The 22,721-nt window shown below is 35.5% G+C and overlaps 1 protein-coding gene across 8 annotated transcripts in view; it reads right to left on the bottom strand.

The window, feature by feature from the left end:
• Window positions 1–22,721, bottom strand: part of ATG4C (autophagy related 4C cysteine peptidase) — an 84,623-nt gene that overhangs the window by 18,756 nt on the left and 43,146 nt on the right. For 7 of the 8 annotated variants that reach the window (XM_033225120.1, XM_033225123.1, XM_033225117.1 and 4 more), the window contains 4 exons: window positions 18,936–19,072; window positions 13,321–13,399; window positions 12,585–12,661; window positions 5,513–5,632 (listed from right to left, as the gene is read on the bottom strand). In XM_033225120.1, coding sequence (XP_033081011.1) covers window positions 5,513–5,632; window positions 12,585–12,661; window positions 13,321–13,399; window positions 18,936–19,072 — 413 coding nt within the window. The remainder of the gene's footprint in view (window positions 1–5,512; window positions 5,633–12,584; window positions 12,662–13,320; window positions 13,400–18,935; window positions 19,073–22,721) is intronic. The other variant, XM_033225124.1, reaches the window with a different exon arrangement.

Here is a 22,721-nt window from a genome sequence, read left to right as displayed (position 1 = left end):
AGGCAGGGAAGTGAGGCTTGGAAACTACATAAGAGATCACTAAAGTAACGACAGTGTCTCAGACCAGTGTTGCAAGAGCAGTAGGGAAGGTGGTGAAAAGAGGTCTGATTCTAGATATACTTTGAATCTACAATTTGTTATGAGATGTGAGAGAGAGAAGGGAAGTAAGAATAATCCAAGGCGTTGGCCTGAGCTGACAGTGGATAAATTTGCCATCAAATGAGATAAGGAAAACTGTAAGCGAAACAGGATTCAGAAGGAAGATCAGGAATTTGATTTTGGAAGCGTATGCCAGACATACAAGGGACACTGAATAGCAACTGGACATTATAATCTATAATTTGGAAAATAATTTTGGGCTAAAGATATGATCTTGGATTATAATTGATATTTAAAGCCATATGACTGGATGAGATCATCAAGATAAAGAAGATATCAGAACTAAAGGCTAAGCCCTAAGCTACCCCAACATTAAGAGGCTGGGGAAGAAAGCAGGCAAAGAAGACTAAAGAAGGAGCAATCAGTGAAGAATGAGAAAAACCAAAACAGTTTGGTGTCCTGGAGGCCAATGTGAAGAAGATGTAGGAAGGTGAAGTGGATGTTCACCTATATCAAATGCTTCTGTTATGACAAGTAGAATGAACTCTGAGCTTCGACCAATGGACTTGGCAATGTAGGGTCATTAGTGACCTTGAAGAGGAATTCTGGTGGAGTCATAGGGATGAAAGCACTCAAGTATTTGCTGACTAAATGAATGATCGTATTAATGAACTTTTTCTATTAATTTGTTCTCCTGGTCACCTAGATGTAAAACAGACTTGTTAGTGAGCTCTCTCTTTCCCTTGCCACTTTCTAAGTGGCTGTCTTACTGATTTACCTTCACAAACTTTCTCAAAGTACTTCCTTCCTCTTTAATTCTACAACTTCTGTACTAATCTAGGTCCTTGAAGAAGACATTGAAATCAACGAAGAAAAATCAGACTCTTTGATAAATTATGCTAAAATAACCATTTGTCCATGTGAGGAAAAAAAGATATCTACTTTAAAACATATACAAGTTCTAGACTGGGCGCAGTGGCTCACACTTGCAATTCCAGCACTTTGGGAGGCTGACGCAGGAGGATCACCTGAGGTCAGGAATTCAAGACCAGCTTGGTCCACATGGTGAAACCCTGTGTCTACTAAAAATACAAAAATTAGCTGGGCGTGGTGGTGCATGCCTGTAATCCCAGCTTCTAGGGAGGCTAAGGCAGGAGAATTGCTTGAATCCGGGAGGTGGAGGTTGAAGTGAACCAAGATCACACCCCTGCACTCCACACTGGGTGACTGAGCAAGACTCCATCTCAAAAAAAAAAATAAAACATATACAAGTTCTATATGTGAAACATAAAACTTCTGGAAGGAGTATAGAATATGTTTATGACTTTTGCTTATTAAAGATTTCTTTGATATAAAATTCAAAAGCCATAAAAGTGTTATTAATTTGAGTATATTAAAATTAAAGACACAATTAACAAGTAAAAATAGTGGCATAGGAGAATATATTTGTAACACATAAAGCCAACAAAGCAGAAGTATCTAGAATTATAAAGATTTCCTTCATATCAAATAGCCCTATAGAAAAATAGAGAAAAAGAATGAATGGGAAATTCACAAAAGAGGAAACAAATGGGCCAATAAACTTTGATTAAATGTTCAACCTTAGTATCAATCTGGGAAATATAAATTAAAACTACAAAGAGGTACTATTCATATCCACAAGATTGGTTAAAATTTTAAAGTTTGACAATATCAAGTGTTAATAAGGATGTTAAAGAAATTCTTATATACTGCTTGGCATGATCACTCTGGAGAGTATTTAACAACATACAGCAAACCTAAAAATACGCTTATCTTATGACCCAGAAATTCCACTGTAATGTATCTAGTATATCTAATGTAACCCTGCTTAAAGTATTATACATGCACAAAGAGATATGTACAAGAATATTATTTAAAACATTATTTGTAATTAAACAAATAAAACAAGGAGTTTTAAGTTCTCAGAAACAAGCCAGATGACCATCAAAGAAAGTAAGTTTAAATAAGAAGAGTGTATTACAGAATGGACCACTATTCAGCTGTTTAAATGAATAAGCTAGACCAACATGTACGGTTACATAAATAATCTCTAAGTCACTGTTAAATAAAAATGTTGCAGATGAATATATATCTCTTTATATAAAAATATTAACAAAAAATTTAATAAATGTAAAATAATATTGTTTATGGATATATAAAGTATGGGTATGATACACTAATTCAGGATAGTGATTGCCACTGGGAAGGAAGAAAAGGAATAAGATTGGTGGATGAAAACACACTTATTAATTATATATGTAATTTTCTTAAGCTCAATGGTAATACATGGGTATTTATTATATTATTCTCTATATTTCCGTATGCCTGAAATTTTAAAATTAATTTAACAAAATCAACATATTACTAAAGTACAACTTCTTCAGCCTTCATTCAAGACTCTCCATGGTATTATTCTAATCTACTTTTCTAGCCACTTCCTTCAGTATTTCCTATAGCAGTGTTTCCCAAAACTCAGAGACTTATATACCTCTTTCACTATTTTTGTTATGTAGCCATCTCTATCATGATTAATATTTTTCTTTTCATCATTTTTAACTTAAATAGCCTTGTACAAATCAATAAATCATATTTAATATGCCAGTTAATATAAGTATTAAAATGTTTGTCCTAGTGCCACCTAAAAACAAGTGTCACATCTTGGGATGCCCTGTCTTATGCAAGTGGTTCTCAAATTTGGCACACAAGATTGTGTGGGAGGCTTGTCAGAAATGGAGACTCTCAGGCCACACCTTTAGGGATTCTGATTCAGGCAGTCAGAAGCAGAAACCCTGCCTAATATGAAGCCTTGGCACCTACCAAGTTGGACTACTTGCCATTCTCTAGACAAACTCTCCACTTTCCTTCTATACTTTTCCTCTTGGTATTTCCTCAGCTTGAAGTAACCCCTCTCTTTCCCTAAGCCAGCAGAAATTAAGCCTATACATTAAAACCCTTCTTAAATATGACCATCACAATAAAGTACTTTGACTTAGATGTGACATCTCTCTCGTTTCAACCCTCTTCTTTCCTCTATCAATTTATTTCTATTTCCATATGGATGCTTATCATATTCAATGTAATATATGTCTACTTGTCTTATTCCCGCTACTGAAGTATAAATGTTACTTGAGGATGGAAGCTTTACACCTTGTTCTAAAGCAGAGATTGTATCCTGGTCATTTTATGCTCTGTATATGATAGTTATGCAGATACTTGCTAGACTGAATTCTGCTAAACACTGAATCAGTTTAACAATTTTTATTAATATTTTAAAATCATATAGCATAAGGAGTTATTCATTCACAGGGTATTACGAATTAAACATGAGACTCTAGACTAACAGCTTCATTTTCAAAATAAGAAAACTGAAAATATATATCTTACATAGAAACAAATAATTTTAAGTTAATTTAATTTTTAAAGGTTAAAAAAAACTGGTCGAACTAAAACTGCCCAATTCAGTTTTTAAGAAAAAAAGGCAAGTGCTTAACTTATAACCTTCCAGGCAAAAGAAACTGACTGTGTTATTAACTGACATGGTGAGTTTTGGATACTGCTACAAAAAGCTACTCACTTAAGAAGAACAGTATGATTACAGCAAAGTTAATTGATTCTTACACAATTCTCAGTACTTCCAAAAGACATTTCAATATAATTTCTCTTTACCTTAATGCATATTATTCTGATGCTCAAGAGTAATAATTTCTAAGTATTTTTCCAATGTAAAAACCATAACTGTCTTTAATTAGAAAATATCAACACACAACTCATTAATTTTGTTTTTTTTTTATTTGCTAATAATAATCTGGTTTGTTTCTATTCTAGGAGTCAACTGCTTTACTGTTTTAAACATATTTATTTTAGTCCAGATAGAAAATAAATGAATAGAAACAGAGAAATGGGACTTTTTAATGGAAAATGTTCATCAACATCAATAAATATCACAATATCACCTGTATTTGTATACTTTAGCATACACATGATACTTTGTAAAGACAAAGAACTGTCAAATTAAAATATACAAATGCATATACTAATTTCCAGTAATAGGAGGAAAGATGAAAAATATGTATTTTGTTATGTTCACCTGGCCTTCCATGTTGAAAAAGGAGAATGAAAAGAGAACAACTGTGAGAAATGAAGACTATGGAATGGTTCCCACATATCTCATTTGCTCCTTTCCTCATTCACTTTTCTGTCATATTCCTGTTAAATTTCCTCTTTCATATGGCAGGTCAAGTAAACTAAATCTAGCTTATATGAAACATTTTATTTATCATTCCACTTTTACATTGTAAAAACAAAATTTCAACTCACTATGTCCACTTTCCTGAATAAAATTAACTGGAAATAAAGCAGTAATAAGTTACTATTATACATAAGCTCCAGTTAAGAATTCTGAAGTCAGGAGTTCGAGACCAGCCTGACCAACATGGAGAAACCGCGTCTCTACTAAATATACAAAATTGGCCAGGCATGGTGGCACATGCTTGTAATCCCAGATACTCAGGAGGCTGAGGCAAGAGAGTTGCTTGAACCTGGGAGGCAGGGGTGGCGGTGAGCCGAGATCGCGCCATTACACTCCAGCCTGGGCAACAAGAACGAAACTCGGTCTTAAAAAAAAAAAAAGAATTCCCAAAAATAACTAGTATTGGTCTTACTTACCATAAAATGATAGCCTAACTATTGATACAAATAAAGAGAGCTATCTAAGTATGCTTACTTCTTTAAAAAGTAGTCTTTTTTTATTTTCTAAAGTACTAAATATAGAGAGCTATTAAGGTTCCATAAATGTTTTAGCAGTACTCAAGGACCAAAAAAATGTAGAAGTATAAATGTAATGAGAAGAAGTTAAATAAACCTCTTTCAAAGATCCTGTAAGTAGAATAGATCAGATTAGACAAGCTTATTGGAAGGTAAAAACACAGCTCATTTGATATAGCAGTTCTGAGAAATCCAAAAATACCATTTCTCTTTTTAAAAAAATCAAAGAAGCACTTGGACTAACAAGAAATAATGCACAATTTGGCTTGATCAAATACTTCATTAATTTTTTTCCTACCCCTAAGGGATTGCCCTTTTAAAATCTTCTTCAAATAGAATATAACCTAATTGCTTGCACAGGGCTACAGTTTGCAAAAGGATTTTTATTTCAACAGTGCCACCTAGTGGACCAATCACTACTTTCAACTGGTCACTAGTTTATTTCATTTGCCTCAAACGCTAAGATTCCTCAAATAGCTTTTTTTTTTCAGTTCACAATACTCCTAATGATATTAACATTCAAGAGGAAATTTTTAAAAATATCATAATTTACAGGTTTTTACCTTCTGACAGTCTGTCTCTAATAAAATTAGGTCATTTACAAATACAATACTTTAAATAAAGGTACCTTGGTGATTTCTTCAGAAGCTCGTTCGAAGTCCTGAACATTTCGACAATAAAATCCTATTGTACAGCTGGGATCCATTTTTCGAAACGACATCTTTTTGGGAGAAGGGCAGTGGAATGTCTGTAATTTTTAAAGTTCTTTAGGATTAATTTATCTTTATTTGATAGACAAGTTTATATAAAACTATTATTTAAAATTTTCTATCTAGCTTTTTCTCATCACTATAAACATGATTTTCAAATGGTGTTTTAGTTCATCCTATGCAGATGGTCCTCCCCACTCTGCAAAACTATAAAACACAAGAGCCAACTTTTGTATATATTTAATTCACCAAATTTCAACCTTTTGTGACATTAGTGCCATTCTGCAAAAGAAAGGAAGCGTGTCAAAAGTGGTATGCATTTCTAACACTTGAAAACGCGAAAAAGATATGCACAGCCTAGTACAAGGCTTGGAATCGAGTTAGTCATTTCTATTAAAATGCAGTTAAGTCTGTTTTGTTGGAGATTTTGGGTAATGTTTATTAACCTTTTAACAAGGACATCAAGACTTTTTAAACAAATATACAGATTCAGGTAAATGTTCTATATTGACATAAAAACAGGTTAACTTGAGGGGTTTAGCAATTCACACAATCAGTACATAACTGCATATTTTTCAACTTTCTCTTTGAGTGTGCTTTAATTCTTGTTTCTTCTCAGCCAACAGGCTGGAACAGGTGAAACCATTCCATGATGGTCCTTGCTCTCTTTCTCATCAGTCCTTTTGTCTCTTTAGTTCACTTTTCTCCAACAGACACAGTGCCACAGATATAAATGGGCTGGGGAGGCTGCCCTAGTTTCTCTACTGTCTTGCTAATGGATTTGGCTAGAGTTTGGCATCTTTAGGGAATACAAAAGTAGAAAAAGGGCAGAATATAAAAGTAATCATTGCAATCTTTATGTTCTTCACAATCACACCTTAGTACTATGTTTAAAAAAATGTTTTAATGCTTAAATGCTTTGCCTGTCCTTAAAAATCACTGATGTGACCAAGTCTTTTTCTGTATGTAGAAAAAATAAGTTTGTGTTAAAAAGAACGTAAGATGATATATTCATATTTATATAAATAAACTAAGGATATACAAAAATTAACAAGTTTGTGGGAAAGGGAGAGAACTGGGCAGATGGGAGACAAGTGTGGGAAATATTTGAATTAAAGAACAAGCTCAATTAAGAAATAATCTAGGAGCTGGGTGCTATGGCTCCCATGTACAATCCCAGCTATTCAGGAGGCTGAGGCAGGAGGACTGCTTGAGCCCAGAAGTTTTGAAGCTGCAGTAAGACATGATCATGCCACTACACTTCAGCCTGGGTCATAGGGCAAGATTCTATCTTCATTAAGGGGAGGGGAGGGGAAGGGGGAGGAGGAGAAGCAGGGGAGGGCAGGGGAGTAGGGGGGAACGGAGGGGTGGGGGAGGGGTGGGGGTAAGGGAGAGGAGGGGAGCTGGATTTGCGCTCATAAAGTTATAATTTCTCTACATTCAATGCCTAAAACTAAGGGATTTTTAATTTCATGCTATCTATTAAAATGTAGAAAAACAAGTTGTCATATTTGTTATGTTCATGGTGAAATCAATTAAAGTCACTCTCTCCCTGTACATCCTAGTGACCCAATTTGTATCCCATATCATCACCAAAAGATATGCAAAATATATACATTCAAGCTGCTTTTTTCCCAATGAAAAGTTCAATTGCATATGAGATTCAAATCCAATAATATGTCAGTTAATATAGGCCAAAAAATGAGTTTTCAAAACTATGACTTCTGCAAAATGCTTAGCTAACTTACTTTACACACTGAGATTCAACCTAGCTAGACTGGAACCTCCATGGCACTAGTCAATACAAGTATAATCTTAGTTGGACTTTTTCTAACATTGATCCACCTGTTATATTTGCAAAGAAATATTTAAAACAGATCTAGAAAAGCACAGAAAAGCTAAACAAACTTGTTAGTTAACAATTTACAGAAGAATGAGTATATTAGGGTATACACCATAGTTCTAAGTCATATTTGTAAGAAATTATTCTACATACACAGTGTCTACAAATAACCATTTCCCCAGCTCATTCCAAAGACAATAACAAGGAATGCTTCTTAACTTTTTTTCCAGTTGGGGATAAGGAGGGCCAAAAGCTTGTACATGGTCTAATAATATATTTTTGAACTCATCTACAAGGGTATCCTATATTATAGTAAAGCACTGGTAAAAAGTTTTCGTGTAAGAACTTGAGTAAGGCTCATGCCTGTGCCCAGAAACTCAGGAGGTTGAGGTGGGAGGATTGCTTGAGTACAGAGGTTTGAGACCAGCTTGTGCATCATAGCAGGACTCTATCTCTAAAAAAATTTTTAAGTAGCCAGGTGTGGTGGCGTTCACCTATAGTCCCAGCTACTTGGGAGGCTTAGGTGGGAGAATCGCGTAAGCCCAGGAGTTTGAGGCGCCAGTGAACTATGGTGGTGCACTGCACTCCATCTGCACTGGGTGACAGAACAAAACGCCATCTCTAGAAAACAAAACTTTTTAAATTTTAAAAGGCGTTTCATGTAGGAACCAATAATACTAAACCAGCATAGTCTTATTACTATCTCACTGTACTGACTACAATCATCATAGATAATAACAAATACTAAATTGTTATTCATGGTTGTTTTAATATCTACAAAGAACTTTTAAAATATTCACAAAAGCACAGATAGAAATCTCTGATCACTGAAACTGCTATTGGGTATTGCTGCATGAGCACTAGGACTCATACAACAGAGGCATTTTATATCATTTAAACTTTTTTTTTTTTTCTTTGAGATGAAGTTTCACTCTTGTCGCCCAGGCTGGAGTGCAGTGGTGCAATCTCTGCTCACTGCAACCTCCGCCTCCGAGGTTCAAGCAATTCCTCTGCCTCAGCCTCTCGAGTAGCTGGGATTACAGGCACGTGCCACCACGACGGGCTAATTTTTTTTGTATTTTTAGTAGAGATGGGGTTTCATCATGTTGGCCAGGCTGGTCTCAAACTCCTGACCTTAGGTGATCCACCCACCTTGGCCTCCCAAAGTGGAGGGATTACAGGCAGGAGCCATCATGCCTGGCTATTCATATCATTTTGTTCACCCAAGAAGATTCTAAGGCCAACCAACATGAATTTACTATTCGCAATTGTTGTCTATTGCAGAACAAGTTAAACTTGCAAATATTTTCCTGATTCAGGGCTATGTTCACTTCATGATAATTTTTGAGCTATGCACTTAAGATTTTTTTTTAATTTTTAAAATTCAGTGGTAAGAGGAGTAGCATCTACTTGACAAACGCACTTTAAGGAGTATTCACTAGATACACTTCTGTAACAGTGATTCTGGAAATACTGGCCAGGGAGAATCAATTCCCATTTATTTCAATTTTTGATACATTATTTACCAATTGCTGTAATAGTTATTAGGCATCTACAAAATGACAGGCACTATTCTAAGCTTATTGTTTAGAATAGTGAAGTCTAATTACCTAAACATACAAAAACAACACTGAAACATATGCTTATAGGTACAGCTATGCTATTTTGGTGATTCAGATGAAGTTTCCTAAGACAGTTAATTAGAAAATACCCTTACTAAAAAGTACCTACTGATAATTAACCAGGTATGGTGGCACGCACCTGTGGTCCCAACTACTTGAGCGGCTAAGGTGGGGAGATTGCTGAAGCCCAGAAGGTCAAGGCCACAGTGGGCTGTGATTACACACTACACTCCAACCTGAGTGGTAACAGAGCAAAACCCTATCCTCCACCCAAAAAACAACACAAAAAAACCTACTACTAATTGCAGTTCACATGTGTAATTCATAAAGGGTATTATCTTTCACTGATGAATTCACTCATCCAATCTAGATGCCCACATACATATTTCTAATAGCTTTACTGCCACTATTTCTGAATTTCCTAAGATAGATTAAAACAGTTACCACTGTATGAACCTCCTAAAATCTGACATTTGGAATTGGGGACCCAGTAATCAGAACAAACTAACATGTCTATTAATAAAGCTTTTCTTACATACCCTCACTGCCAAAGCCCATTTGGGGTCTCTTCTCATTCCCTTCTAATTTCAAGTTGCTCTTTGATGACTTTTGTTTAAGGTTGTTCATGCTGCTCCTCTGAACCTCATTTTCTGTTTGAAAATTACAGTGTGAGTTTCTACATTATAATGTGCCCTCACACTGAACCATGTGCCTCCATTCCTCACTCCTAACCAAAGATATCCCTGGCATATCTTCACTACTAGACTTAGGATCCAAATATAACTGCTGATGCTCACTTCACAATGTGTTAAAAACTCAGTGAAGACAGCTAAAAATGAGGAAGAGTCTCTTAAAGGTTAGTATAGAAATTCAATAGTATATACTAATTTATTTCAGAAGAAAATGTCACAAGAATTAAACATTAATAGAAATGTATATAATCAAAACACTTGGAACCACAGAGAAGAAGAATTCAACAAAGGACTCAAGAGTTTAGGACAATCCCTTGCACCTAGAAAATGCTCATTAAAAAAGAAAGAAATGAGTTAGTCTGACTTGGTTTCAAAATGTTAAGAGTTCAATTCTAGAAATGTAGAAATTCAACACTATAAGAGCAACAAAAGATGCAATCTGTTTAAATCTCTTCTTCAATCTCAAATATTCTCATATCATCCCACTTCCTTAAAATTTCACAATCTATTAGATTTAGAGCACTCAAAATATCAAAAGACTACCAGCAATTATTTATGTGGAATCAATGGATGATTTAAGATTTCAATTTCTCCATCTATTAACCAAAAAAAAATACTGATCCAAAAAGTTCCCTACTAAAATGATTTTAATAACTGAAGTATAATTGTGGTTTTAGAATATGCATATAATTTTTTATATTAATCAACTACAAAATTTCACTAGCTATAAATATACAAGCAGTATAGCGAAGCGAGGATGGTTAGTAATACAGGGTAGTTAAAACACCTTCAATTGGTGTATTATAAACTTAAAAGATGATTAAAAGCAAAAAGTGAAATTTTATTCCTCTACAACTTGATATAATTTTTATATTATACTTTCATAGGAAAACAAGTGATGCTACTAACTAAAATAAATCCCTTCATTGCAAAAAAATAAAAATTTTTAACAGGAATTTTCCACATAGATTAAGATATTCTACCAGAATCTCAAAAATATAACATCTATAAACCCATTCTATAAGTGTCCCAATATATAAGAAATATTTCTGTGCATTTAAGAAGTCAATTTTAACAAATTTTATCTTACACAGTAAAATCTTAAAAGCAAGTATTCCTTTCCATTTTCACTATTCACTAGCCTACTTCAAACCTTTATTATTAATAAGTCCCTCCTGGAGTGTTGCAACAGTCTCCCAATAATGAGTTGAAGCCTTTCTAATTTTGATTGTATACACATAGCCAGGATATACATTTGCTTGGTATCTTTGCAGTCTCTCAAAATATCAGATGGATAATTTCTCTCTATTGGCCAAAATAATCAGACCAATAATCTTTTAATTTGCTTATTTAGGTAATACTAAAATATTAAGAACAATTTTCATCTAAATCTCAAGTATCTACTGTTTATAAGGAGTCAATTTGGCAGTGATCTACTGGAAATGTAACTTGGACACAAGAATCAGTGCTACAAGACCACAAGGCAGAAAGAGAAGTACAATGTAGTTCATACGGCACAATTATTCTGTAGTGCCTTCCCCAGTATCAATCAGTCAACTAGCAAATATTTATTAAGGTGCAAGATACTATGAAAGAACAAAATAGGCCGGGCGCGGTGGCTCAAGCCTGTAATCCCAGCACTCTGGGAGGCCGAGACGGGTGGATCACGAGGTCAGGAGATCAAGACCATCCTGGCTAACACGGTGAAACCCCGTCTCTACTAAAGAATACAAAAAGCTAGCCGGGCGAGGTGGCGGGCGCCTGTAGTCCCAGCTACTCGGGAGGCTGAGTCAGGAGAATGGCGTAAACCCGGGAGGCGGAGCTTGCAGTGAGCTGAGATCCGGCCACTGCACTCCAGCCTGGGCCACAGAGCGAGACTCCATCTTAAAAAAAAAAAAAAAAGAACAAAATAGACCTGATGTCTGGCCTCCAGATGCTTATACTTTAATTGAAGTAATAGTTTACAAAGGATGCCAAAATGTTTTATAATGTATCTTTCTGAACCAGATTTTAACCTTGAGGTTTATCTATTTTCAACATTCTACCTCTTAAATACTATTAGGTGTTAATATTAACTAGCAAGCAATTACTGAAACAAAGTATTCAACTACATTTGCAACTCATTGAGTCCTTGAAAATTAGTGATCCATGACACTCAAGTGATTTAAATTATTTTATTCTGTAAAATTACTTTAGTCTGTAAAAGCACCAACTGGGAAAACAATCAAAACCATGTAATAATTACATGTTTCATTTATGTACCCTCAAATTTTTCTGAAAAAATACTGGATCACAAAATGACCTATATAAAGGAAAAGAAGAGGTTAAGAAATAAAAACTAAAAAAAAAAAAAATTAGAAACCCAACTAAGCTCTTGAAAACTTCCAACTAAAGGCTAAGATTTAATTACTGTACTCAAAGCAAAATAATTTAGCAGATAATCTCATTAAGTCGCTTTGTTACTCTAACCTGTCTATCCCCTTCTATTTTTCTTTTTTTTTAAATAGGCCTAACATTTTAAATTCTTCAACACTGTTTAGCTGTCTCTACACAAAATTACTTGGAGACTTGATCATTTATTTTAGTACGGCCAGGGTTTCTAACAAGTTAGAGACAAAGATAAATGAAGAAAAAAGTATATCATAAATTAAAATTCAGCAACAAAGTACTTAACCTTTGACCACTGTGTTAATTATGGTTCTATAAATCAGTAAAATATTGATTATTAACCAGCAGTTATAATACTATAAAAGTACAGCTACCTAGCATATCTCTAAATAATTAGTTTACTTCATATGGTAAGAAAACAGTATCAGCTCTTTATCCATAGTACCTCAAGAGGGAAATCCTTTATGCTGACATCTACAAAAGACTGGCAGTAATGAGGATCCATGTAAATCAAACTGTCATCTACAAGGACAAAACAGAAGACAAGTAATTCAAAAAACACCTTATTATTACACCGCTTACAATCCAATTTCTATGTAGAATAGCTGAAAAAAATCTGGGAGTAACAGCTTGCCAGACTGATACTCATTGACTGAAACATAGGTTTGCACAGGATAGATTAACTTTTGCATAATCAAATATGCTTGTATAAGCAGAATTTTTATAAAGTGATGAGACTGTCATTTAATTTTTGGTGATAAAATTACTTTCACAAACACACAATTATATTCTACAGTTTGCATATGAAAAATGTATTGCACTTCTTTATCTTGACAGGAAGAACATATTGCTTGTCATTTTATCATCAACTTGCACCACTAAAACTGGTAAAAAGTAAATATGTAAATAGCAACTGCCAGAATGTGGCAGCAATGTCTTCTGAAGTTTAGTGCAACCAATAAATTATGCCTTGTTTATGCAATAACAGAAATTAAACATACATTTTACAGAATCTAATTATGTTGTGGACCAAATGACAAATGAGTGGCTATAGTAGGACTGATGAATGTATAAGGTACTCTCTTTGCTCTGTTAATCATCCTGTTTCCAGATGATCTCATATTAACTTTCTGATTTTTAAAAGAAAATAATGAAGAAATATATTTTACTAAATCACTAACCTTGAAATCCAGCAAAGTAATATGACTGTTTAGGTTTGCCACCAATAATACCCACACAATATTCCAAGCTTAAAATACCCTGCGCCAAAAAAAATTAATACAGATTTAGTCAAGAGACAAGTGCTAATTATTCAAAGCAAACCAATTTCTATTACTAATATTAGTAGTTCCCAAATTTACCACTACCAGTTATCATTTATATTACATTTGCACCCAGGTTCTGAAATCCACTTGTCTTCCAAACTGCCTTCCTCTTCTTTAAATCACTCAACATTAACATGACAAATCAAATATTTTGATCAGCATGTTGCTCAACATTAAACAACTACTACATAGAGAGATAATCAATTTTATCACCTTAAGGCAATAAAATTCCTGCCAAAGCCAATACACTTAGCCTTCCAGTTAGCTGATGCAGCCTCACTGTGATCAACGTAAAATTTTTGTCAGGCTTTTTGAAATGCTAACAATAGTTCTTAGACCTTATTGCTGTTTTCACTGAACCTTGAGTCTTAGAATCGCAAACTGAAAGCCATTTTCTAATCAATGGCATTCACTCAAATTTTTTATGCTACTTCATTTGAAATAAATATAAAGAGTAATGAAAACAACTTAATCCAAGGAAAATAATAATTATGACTGCATTTAAAGCCAATTTATTTTACTAATCATAAAATATCAGGAATACCACAATAAATTATTTAATACACCCCTCAGCAATCTATTCTAAGTAGAACTCTAAGTTAGGCCAAATCAACTCTATATCTTTTTAAAAACATGTCCAATTGAGTAAGTTTAAAATGTCTAGTGGAATGAATTAATGTCTTATCAATAGTTCCTGCAATAATTTTGATATATCCTATAAAACACAAATAATGATAAAGTATAGGTTATAAAATCCCAAAACTATTAAACAATAGTCAAGCTTTCCTTCTCTTAAATGAGAGGATGTTTTGAAATCTATAAGATACAAAAATAAAGAATATATGGACAAATGTTCTTTTTCCTTTAACAAGTAACCAAACCATAGAGAACACACAAACATACAGGAAATACAGAAAAAAGTAAAACTTTTCCAAAATTCCAACACCAAAGTTCATCATTATTAACATTTGAGGGAATACCTTCTTAACATCTGTCTATATTATATATATACACACAGAGATTTACAAATACAACTTTATATATGTGAAATCTCACAACATATGCCATTGTAACCTTTTGTTGCTCATTATGTCATGAATATCTTTTCCTATCAATAAACAGAAATCTATATTAACAATATGTAGGCCGGGCGCGGTGGCTCAAGCCTGTAATCCCAGCACTTTGGGAGGCCGAGACGGGCGGATCACGAGGTCAGTAGATCGAAACCATCCTGGCTAACACGGTGAAACCCCGTCTCTACTAAAAAAATACAAAAAACTAGCCGGGCGAGGTGGCGGGCGCCTGTAGTCCCAGCTACTCCGGAGGCTGAGGCAAGAGAATGGCGGGAATCCAGGAGGCGGAGCTTACAGTGAGCTGAGATCCGGCCACTGCACTCCAGCCCGGGTAACAGAGCCAGACTCCGTCTCAAAAAAAAAAAAAAAAAAAAAACAATATGTAGTAGCTGAAAAATATTCTATTTTATGATGACAACAAAATGTGCTTTAAAATTTTCACTATAAATATTTAAGTCGTTCCAAGTTCTCACTGTTATAAGTAACCCTCCACTATAGTTTGAACATTTTTATTCCCTCCAAAATTCATGTGTGGGAACTTAATCCCCAATACAGTGTTGAAAGCTGGAGCCTGTGGGGAGGTGTTTAGAAGTCATGAGGGCAGAGCTTGCATGAATGAGATATCAGGTTAAAATCTTAGAGCTAACTAAAAATAAAGATAAAATTGTATCAAAAATCTCAATGTTGCTATAAAAAGGACTTGTAGGAGTGGGTTCTCTCTCCTGCTTCTCTGCCACATAAGGACAGCATTCACTCCCTTTCGGCCCTTCTGCCTTCCACCATGTGAGAGCGCAGCAAGGAGACCCTCATCAGATGCCAGTGCCTTGATCTTAGATTTTCCATCCTCCAGAACTGTGAGAGAATAAATTTCTATTCTCTATAAATTACTCAGTCTCCAGTATTCTGTTATAGCAGGAAAAAATGGACTCGGACACCCTCTAAAGAACAACCTTGTATATTTTTAGTATTGTAAAAAATCATAAAGTTTTTTCTGAAATGGAGAGCTGCAACTGAAAAAAGTTAAATAAAACAGAGAAGGCATATCAGGTTAAAATCTTCGAGCTAACTAAAAATAAAGATAAAATTGTATCAAAAATCTCACTAAATAGTAAAAAGTTACTTATCAATAAAGAATTCTACTGTTTTCCCCCTAAATAAAAATCCTTAATACAATTAGAGAGTGCCTTACTTTACCGTGAGGCAGTCTAATCAGTTGAAATGCAACGTTTATATCATAGAGACCTGTGAGGCAGTGAAAGTTCTGTCTCTTACAACTGAGAAAAGAAAGAAAAAAATATATAGCAAGGATTGTCACTGACTCTCCTCAGAAAACGAATGGTTTTAAGTAATGGAAGAAAGACTTTGGTTCTTGACATCTGTATTTCCCTTGCAACACTCTCCTCAGAAAATGAATGGTTTTAAGTAATGGAAGAAAGACTTTGGTTCTTGACATCTGTATTTCCCTTGCAACGCATTAGAGCAATAGGTTTAGCAATAAATGCTTAGAAGCAGATTAGGAGCTAGAATGCCATTACATATAAGAGGCTGTATCTTTGGATTGAAACACTTTTCAGTTCCTAAAAGAGCTTCTTCACAGTTATTTTTCTAGTGGTGAAAATTTATTGAGCTGTATCCATGAAGCAATAAATAAGACTGAAGTAATCAGTCAAAAAGAAAAGTCCTAATTTGTCTCACTGAAGAAAAAGAACATACTGGATTTTCTTCATTCCAGGTCCTTAAAAATATATACATACATACATAAATAAACCTCCTGTGGTAAGGACTAATACAGCACACAACAAATTTCCTTCTTCTCATACAATGTAGCAGAATGCTATGTTGGCACTATCTCTGAAATACCTTGTTTAATAAATTTGAAAAATAGAACTAAACAGTAAATTTTAGATTCACCAATGTACATTGGTTTGGCAGGAAAAAATACAATGGCTGACCATATATGAAAAAAAGAAAAAAAAAATTTTCTTTTAGGGCTAATGAACACACTACCTTTTCACTTCTAAGTGAATACCTCTTTACATGCTCTCATTTGGGCTTTGACTCAACCATTCCCTCTGGTCAAACATAATACCTATCATATAACCTACTCCACTTAACCATTACAGCCATTTTTACCTAACTGGAAAATCAAAATGTTTCATCAGTCACTGCTCTCCCACTTTAGTGGACTACAGTGTAAATAGAGTTAGTAGAAGTTTAAGAAAATGTTACCTTTCAAAAAGTTCATGTGTTAGAGAAAAATGTGAAAAACAAACTTAAGAGTCAAGAAAAGTCTAGTCTCTGCTACCAGTTTGCTATCTGAACTTGAATATATCACTTAACTTCTCTATGTCATTTAGATAAATTTACATTGAAAAGTATTATAAAAATTAGGGTTAACAAATATGTATTGAGTAACTCCTATATGTTAGGTACTGAGGCTTCACTTTAACAGCTTAACCATAGTTTGTTTCACTACAAAAAGAAAAGTCCTAATTTGTCTTGCTGAAGAAAAAGAACATCCTGGATTTTCCTCATTCCAGGTCCTTAAAAAATTTAATATAAATAAATAAACCTCCTGTGGTAAGGACTAATAAAACACACACCAAATTTCCTTCTCCTCATACAATGTAGCAGGATGCTACATTTCACTACAAACCATGGTTAAGCTATTAACCATGAATCACTCAAGAGCATTAGGCAGTGTGACCATCTGATGAATACTATCAATACCACCAAATAGCAAAGTCCTCAGTCAGATGAAACATGCCTAAAGCCATCTGCAGCCCATTCCACCAGGAATGAAACTTTGGCTAAAGGAATCAGTTCCAAGACTGCATCAGTTTCTAATCATCTCATGGTAGTAGAGAAGGCATAAAAGAATCCAGTTCAGATTTGATTAGAACCCACCTAGAGATGACAACATGTCAGAAGTCTCAAAACCCTCAACAGCTTCTCTACATGAAGTGGTTCACAGTTTCTCACACTGCACCGATAACCCTACTAAAGATACATGTCAGACATCAAAACCTTACCTTTATTTGGAAGATTAATATGTCATTGATATATCACAGTATTGTTACTGTAACAAATGTGCTTCCAAAATCTTAGTAACTATTAAGAAAAGCCCATATACCAGCTAAAAAACTTCCATGTATCATATGTTAAAAACAATTGCTTTAGATTTCTAGAATTAGCACAATCTACCCTGAGAACAGATGTTCCAACTAAATATACAGAGACCATAATATGGGATTAATGCCTCATGGAAGGAACAAATTGTTATTAATCATAAAAGACAGATCCAGACTTTATTTCAACATTACTATATCCCATAACACTCCAGTTAAAGAAGAATTCCGGCCGGGCGCGGTGGCTCAAGCCTGTAATCCCAGCACTTTGGGAGGCCGAGACGGGCGGATCACGAGGTCAGGAGATCGAGACCATCCTGGCTAACACGGTGAAACCCCGTCTCTACTAAAAAAATACAAAAACTAGCCGGGCGAGGTGGCGGGCACCTGTAGTCTCAGCTACTCGGGAGGCTGAGGCAGAAGAATGGCGTGAACCCGGGAGGCGGAGCTTGCAGTGAGCTGAGATCTGGCCACTGCACTCCAGTCCCGGCGACAGAGCAAGACTCCGCCTCAAAAAAAAAAAAAAAGAAGAAGAAGAAGAAGAAGAATTCCAACTATTGCTACAAAAAGAGACTACTAAAAAATGAAGAATTTTATTGAAACTACGAAAAAATCTAAAAACTTTCACCTTAATCAGAAACTATTTCCAAGATATTTTATCGTAAGTGAATGTCTTGGTGCCCAAAACAAGATAACGTAACTACACAGGTTCTTTTGGTGCAAGAAACCAAACAATGTGCTCCACAAAGAACCGATTTTTAACTGGCTAAGATGAAAAAAAAACAAAGTTGGAACTCCTCCAAATACTATCTTCATATCTTCATTATTTCTATCTACATAAATAATCTCATCTCTTATTGACATCATGGTGCCACAGGAAACATATTATGAGATAATACAGCAGTAATAGAGTTTTTTCAATAATTAATGTGATATAGTTTAATGCTAGTTTTATGAATAAAGATACATACTTAAAATTACAAATAAGAATAATGAAACTGTAACTATATTACAGGTTATGATTATTGCTGCATTTGTGTCTCCCTGATTAGCTACAAAGATTAAAAGGCTTTTCATTGTTACAGAACACTGTGCTCTTCAACTCACATTGGTCTTATAATACTGAAATTTAAAATCTCTAATGTCAAACTTTACGACATACAACTGTAAAATCATCACTACTCATTTAACAGAAAAAAAAATTGCAAACCTTCTATATTTTTCATATTAGCTAGTATTGCCTTAAAAAAAATCAGCGCTTATTTCATACCTTCACAAATTCTAAGTAGTCGGTGTTGGTTCTTTCTCCACCAAGTCTAACAGGAACTAGAATAATAACAGCTTTGTCATCTGCGTTATCAGAAGTCATGGAAGCACTCTGTTTATCAATTACATCACAATTGTAAACTGAGAAAAACATAATGAATATGTATTAAATTTTATATAAAAGTGATTTTCAGAAATATTTTTACCCAAATTTATCCTCCACCCGCAATGGACAGCTGGCTATGTCATCTCTGGCATCACCAGAAATGTCTTAGTAAGTTAAAAATACCACTAGGATAACTGGCTAGCCATACACAGAAGACTGAAGCTGGACCACTTCCTTACACCATGTACAAAAATCAACTCAAGATAGATTAAAGACTTAAAGGTAAAACTCAAAACTGTAAAAACCCTAGAAGACAACCTAGGCAATACCATCCTGGACATAGGAACAGGCAAAGATTTCATGACAAAGACACCAAAAACAATCTCAACAAAAGCAAAAATTGACAAATGGGATCTAATTAAACTAAGAGCTTCTGCACAGCAAAAGAAACTATCAAAATAGTAAACAGATAACCTATTGAATGTGAGAAAATATTTGCAAACTAGACATCTGACAAAGGTCTAATATCCAGCACCTGTAAGGAACTTAAACAAATTTACAAGAGAAAAACAAACAACTCCATTAAAATGTGGGCAAAGGATATGAAAAGACACTTTTCAAAAGAAGACATACATGTAGCCAATAAGCATATTTTAAAAAGCTCAATACCACTGATCATTAGAGAAATGCAAATCAAAACCACAATGAGATACCATCTCACACCAGTCAGAATGGCTATTATTAAAAAGTCTAAAGGTAACAGATGCTGGCGAGGTTGTGGAGAAAAGGGAATGCTCATATACCACTGGTGGGAGTGTAAATTAGTTTAACCATTGTAGAAAAGATATACCACTGGTGGGAGTGTAAATTAGTTTAACCATTGTAGAAAAGAAGTATGGCAATTCCTCAAAGAGTTAAAAACAAAACTACCATTTGACCTAGCAATCATTATTGGGTATATACCCAGGAAAATATAAATCATTCTACCGTAAGGACACATGCACACAAATGTTCACTGCAGCACTATTCACAACAGCAAAGACACAGAATCAACCTAAGTGCCCATCTGACAGATTAAAGAAAATGTGGTACATATACACCATGGAATACTATGCAACCATAAAAAAGAATGAGATCACGTCTTTTGTGGCAACATGGTTGAAGCTGGAGCCATTATCCTTAGCAAACTAACACAGGAACAGAAAACCAAATACTGCATGTTCTCACTTAAAAGTAGGAGCTAAATGATTAGAACTCTCGAACACAAAGAAGGGAACAATAGACACTCGGGTATACTTGAGGGTGGAGGGTGGGAGGAGAGAGAGGAGCAGAAAAAATAACCACTGGGTACCAGGTGTAATACCTGGGTGATGAAATAATCTGTACAACAAACACCCGTGACATAAGTTTACCTATCTAACAAGTACCACATGTGCCCCTGAATCTAAAATAAAAGTTTTTAAAAAATACCTATCTGATTTATGTATTCAATAGATACTTAATGACAGCTAGCTACTATATGACACTGGGCTTTCAGCAGTAGGCAAAACAGAAAAATTCCCACTCTCCTTGAGCATGCATGCTCATGGAGGAAATACAGATGGTGATGTGTGTTTTGAAAAAACAAAGAGAGAAGGGTAAACAGGAAATGCTGAGGGCAAGGCAATTTAAAATAAGGTGGCCCGGGAAGATCTTATGAGAAAGTAATATTTGAGTCAAAACCAAAAGAAAGAAACCAAGTAATACAGATTCCTAGGGGAAAAGCATTCTAAGTTAAAAGATCAAAAAGTACAAATATCTTAAGGCAGAAGTATAATTAGCACGTCCCAGGAACAAGAGGACAGTCTTCTGGAGGGAAGTAAACAAGGGGTACAGTAGGAGGAAATGAGATTAGAAGATAACATTATATAGAGGAGAATGAAGACAGATTGTGTGAACTCTTGAAAACCATTATAAAGACCAGTTTTTCAGTGATGGGAAACCATTGAAGAATTGTTTAGGGATGTACTAATCTGACTCATAGTTTAACAGCCTGTTTCCTGTGTTCATAATAGACTGCACAGGCAAGGGGCTGCTCTGCCTATGGAGTAGCAATTTTTTTATTCCTTTACTTAATAAACTTGCTTTCATTTTACTCTAAAACTAAAATAGGCTACAGGGGCAAGGGCTACAGCACAGAGAATAGTTACAAAGCCATTGCAGTTATCCAGCAAGAGATGATGGGGGCTTGAACAAAGGTAGTAACTGTAAAAACAGGGAATGGTCGGCGGGGCACGGTGGCTCACGCCTGTAATCCCAGAACTTTGGGAGGCAGAGGTGGGCGGATCACAAGGTCAGGAGATCGAGACCATCCTGGCTAACACGGTGAAACCCCATCTCTAGTAAAAATACAAAAAAATTAGCTGGGCGTGGTGGCGGGCGCCTGTAGTACCAGCTACTTGGGAGCCTGAGGCAGGAGAATGGCGTGAACCCGGGAGATGCTGCTTGCAGTGAGTGGAGATCACGCCACTGCACTCCAGCCTGGGTGACAGAGCTAGACTCCATGTCAAAAATAAAATAAAATAAAAAATAGGGAATGGTCACTTACAGGCAGTAGAAAGTGATCAGTTCAGCCAAGTGCGGTGGGTCATACCTGTGATCCTAGCACTTTGGGAGGCCAAGGTGGGTGGATCACTTGAGGTCAGGCGTTCGAGGCCAGCCTGGTCAACATGGAGAAACATTGTCTCTACTAAAAATACAAAAAATTAGCTGGGCATGGTGGCAGGCACCTGTAATCCCAGCTACTCGGGAGGCTGAGGCAGAAGAATCGCTTGAACCTGGGAGGCAGAGGTTGCAGTGAGCCGAGATCATGCCACTGCACTCCAACGTGGGCAACAGAATGAGACTCTATCTCCAAAAGAAAAAAAAAAAAAAGTGATCAGTTCATGTATCTGAAGATAAAGTAAGGACTCACTATTAAATGTAAGATGTGAGAGAAAAAATTGAGTCACAGGTGATTTGAAGGGTTTTGGTTTAAGCAAACCATTTGTAAATGGTTTGCCATTTACAAAGACATGAAAGACTGGAGGAGGGGAAAATATAGGAGGGAGAACTGGGAATTCAGTTTTAGACACGGTAAGTTTGAGATACTTGTTAGGTAAACAGAAAGGTTGAGTAGACAGGGACATATGCAACTAGAGCTTGGAGAGAGGACTAGGATGGATCTATCAATTTGGGAGTTACCAACATGCAGATTACCATCTGCATTATAAAGCCACGAGACTTGGTGAATTCAAATCAGCATAGACAGAAAAAGAGATGAGATGAAGTCTAAATGCTGAGCACTAAAACAGCATTTTTAGAAATCAAGGAGATGAGGAAAAACCAACAAACGAGGCTGTGAAGGAGTGAATAAGGAGGTAGAGGGAAAATCTACAGAGTAGTGTCTAGAAATCAAGTAAACAAAATGTTGTAAGGAGGAAGAGGAAAGAGTTGACGCTGTCAAATGCTACTGACAGATTGTGTGATATGAGGACTGAGAAGTTACTGCGAGGCTTAGAAAGATTAAATTATTGGTAAGAGCAGTTTTGGGGTGGGCACAATGGCTCATGCTTTTTTTTTTTTTTGAGATGGAGTCTCCTTCTGTCTCCCAGGCTGGAGTGCAGTGGCACGATTTGGCTCACTGCTGCCTCCACCTCCCGGGTT

This window comes from Trachypithecus francoisi, unplaced genomic scaffold (assembly GCF_009764315.1).
Source record: "Trachypithecus francoisi isolate TF-2019V2 unplaced genomic scaffold, Tfra_2.0 Lachesis_group12, whole genome shotgun sequence".
Lineage (NCBI taxonomy): Eukaryota > Metazoa > Chordata > Mammalia > Primates > Cercopithecidae > Trachypithecus > Trachypithecus francoisi.
The sequence above is the reverse complement of the archived record's forward strand: the minus strand, read 5'-3'. Positions and strand labels throughout refer to the sequence as shown.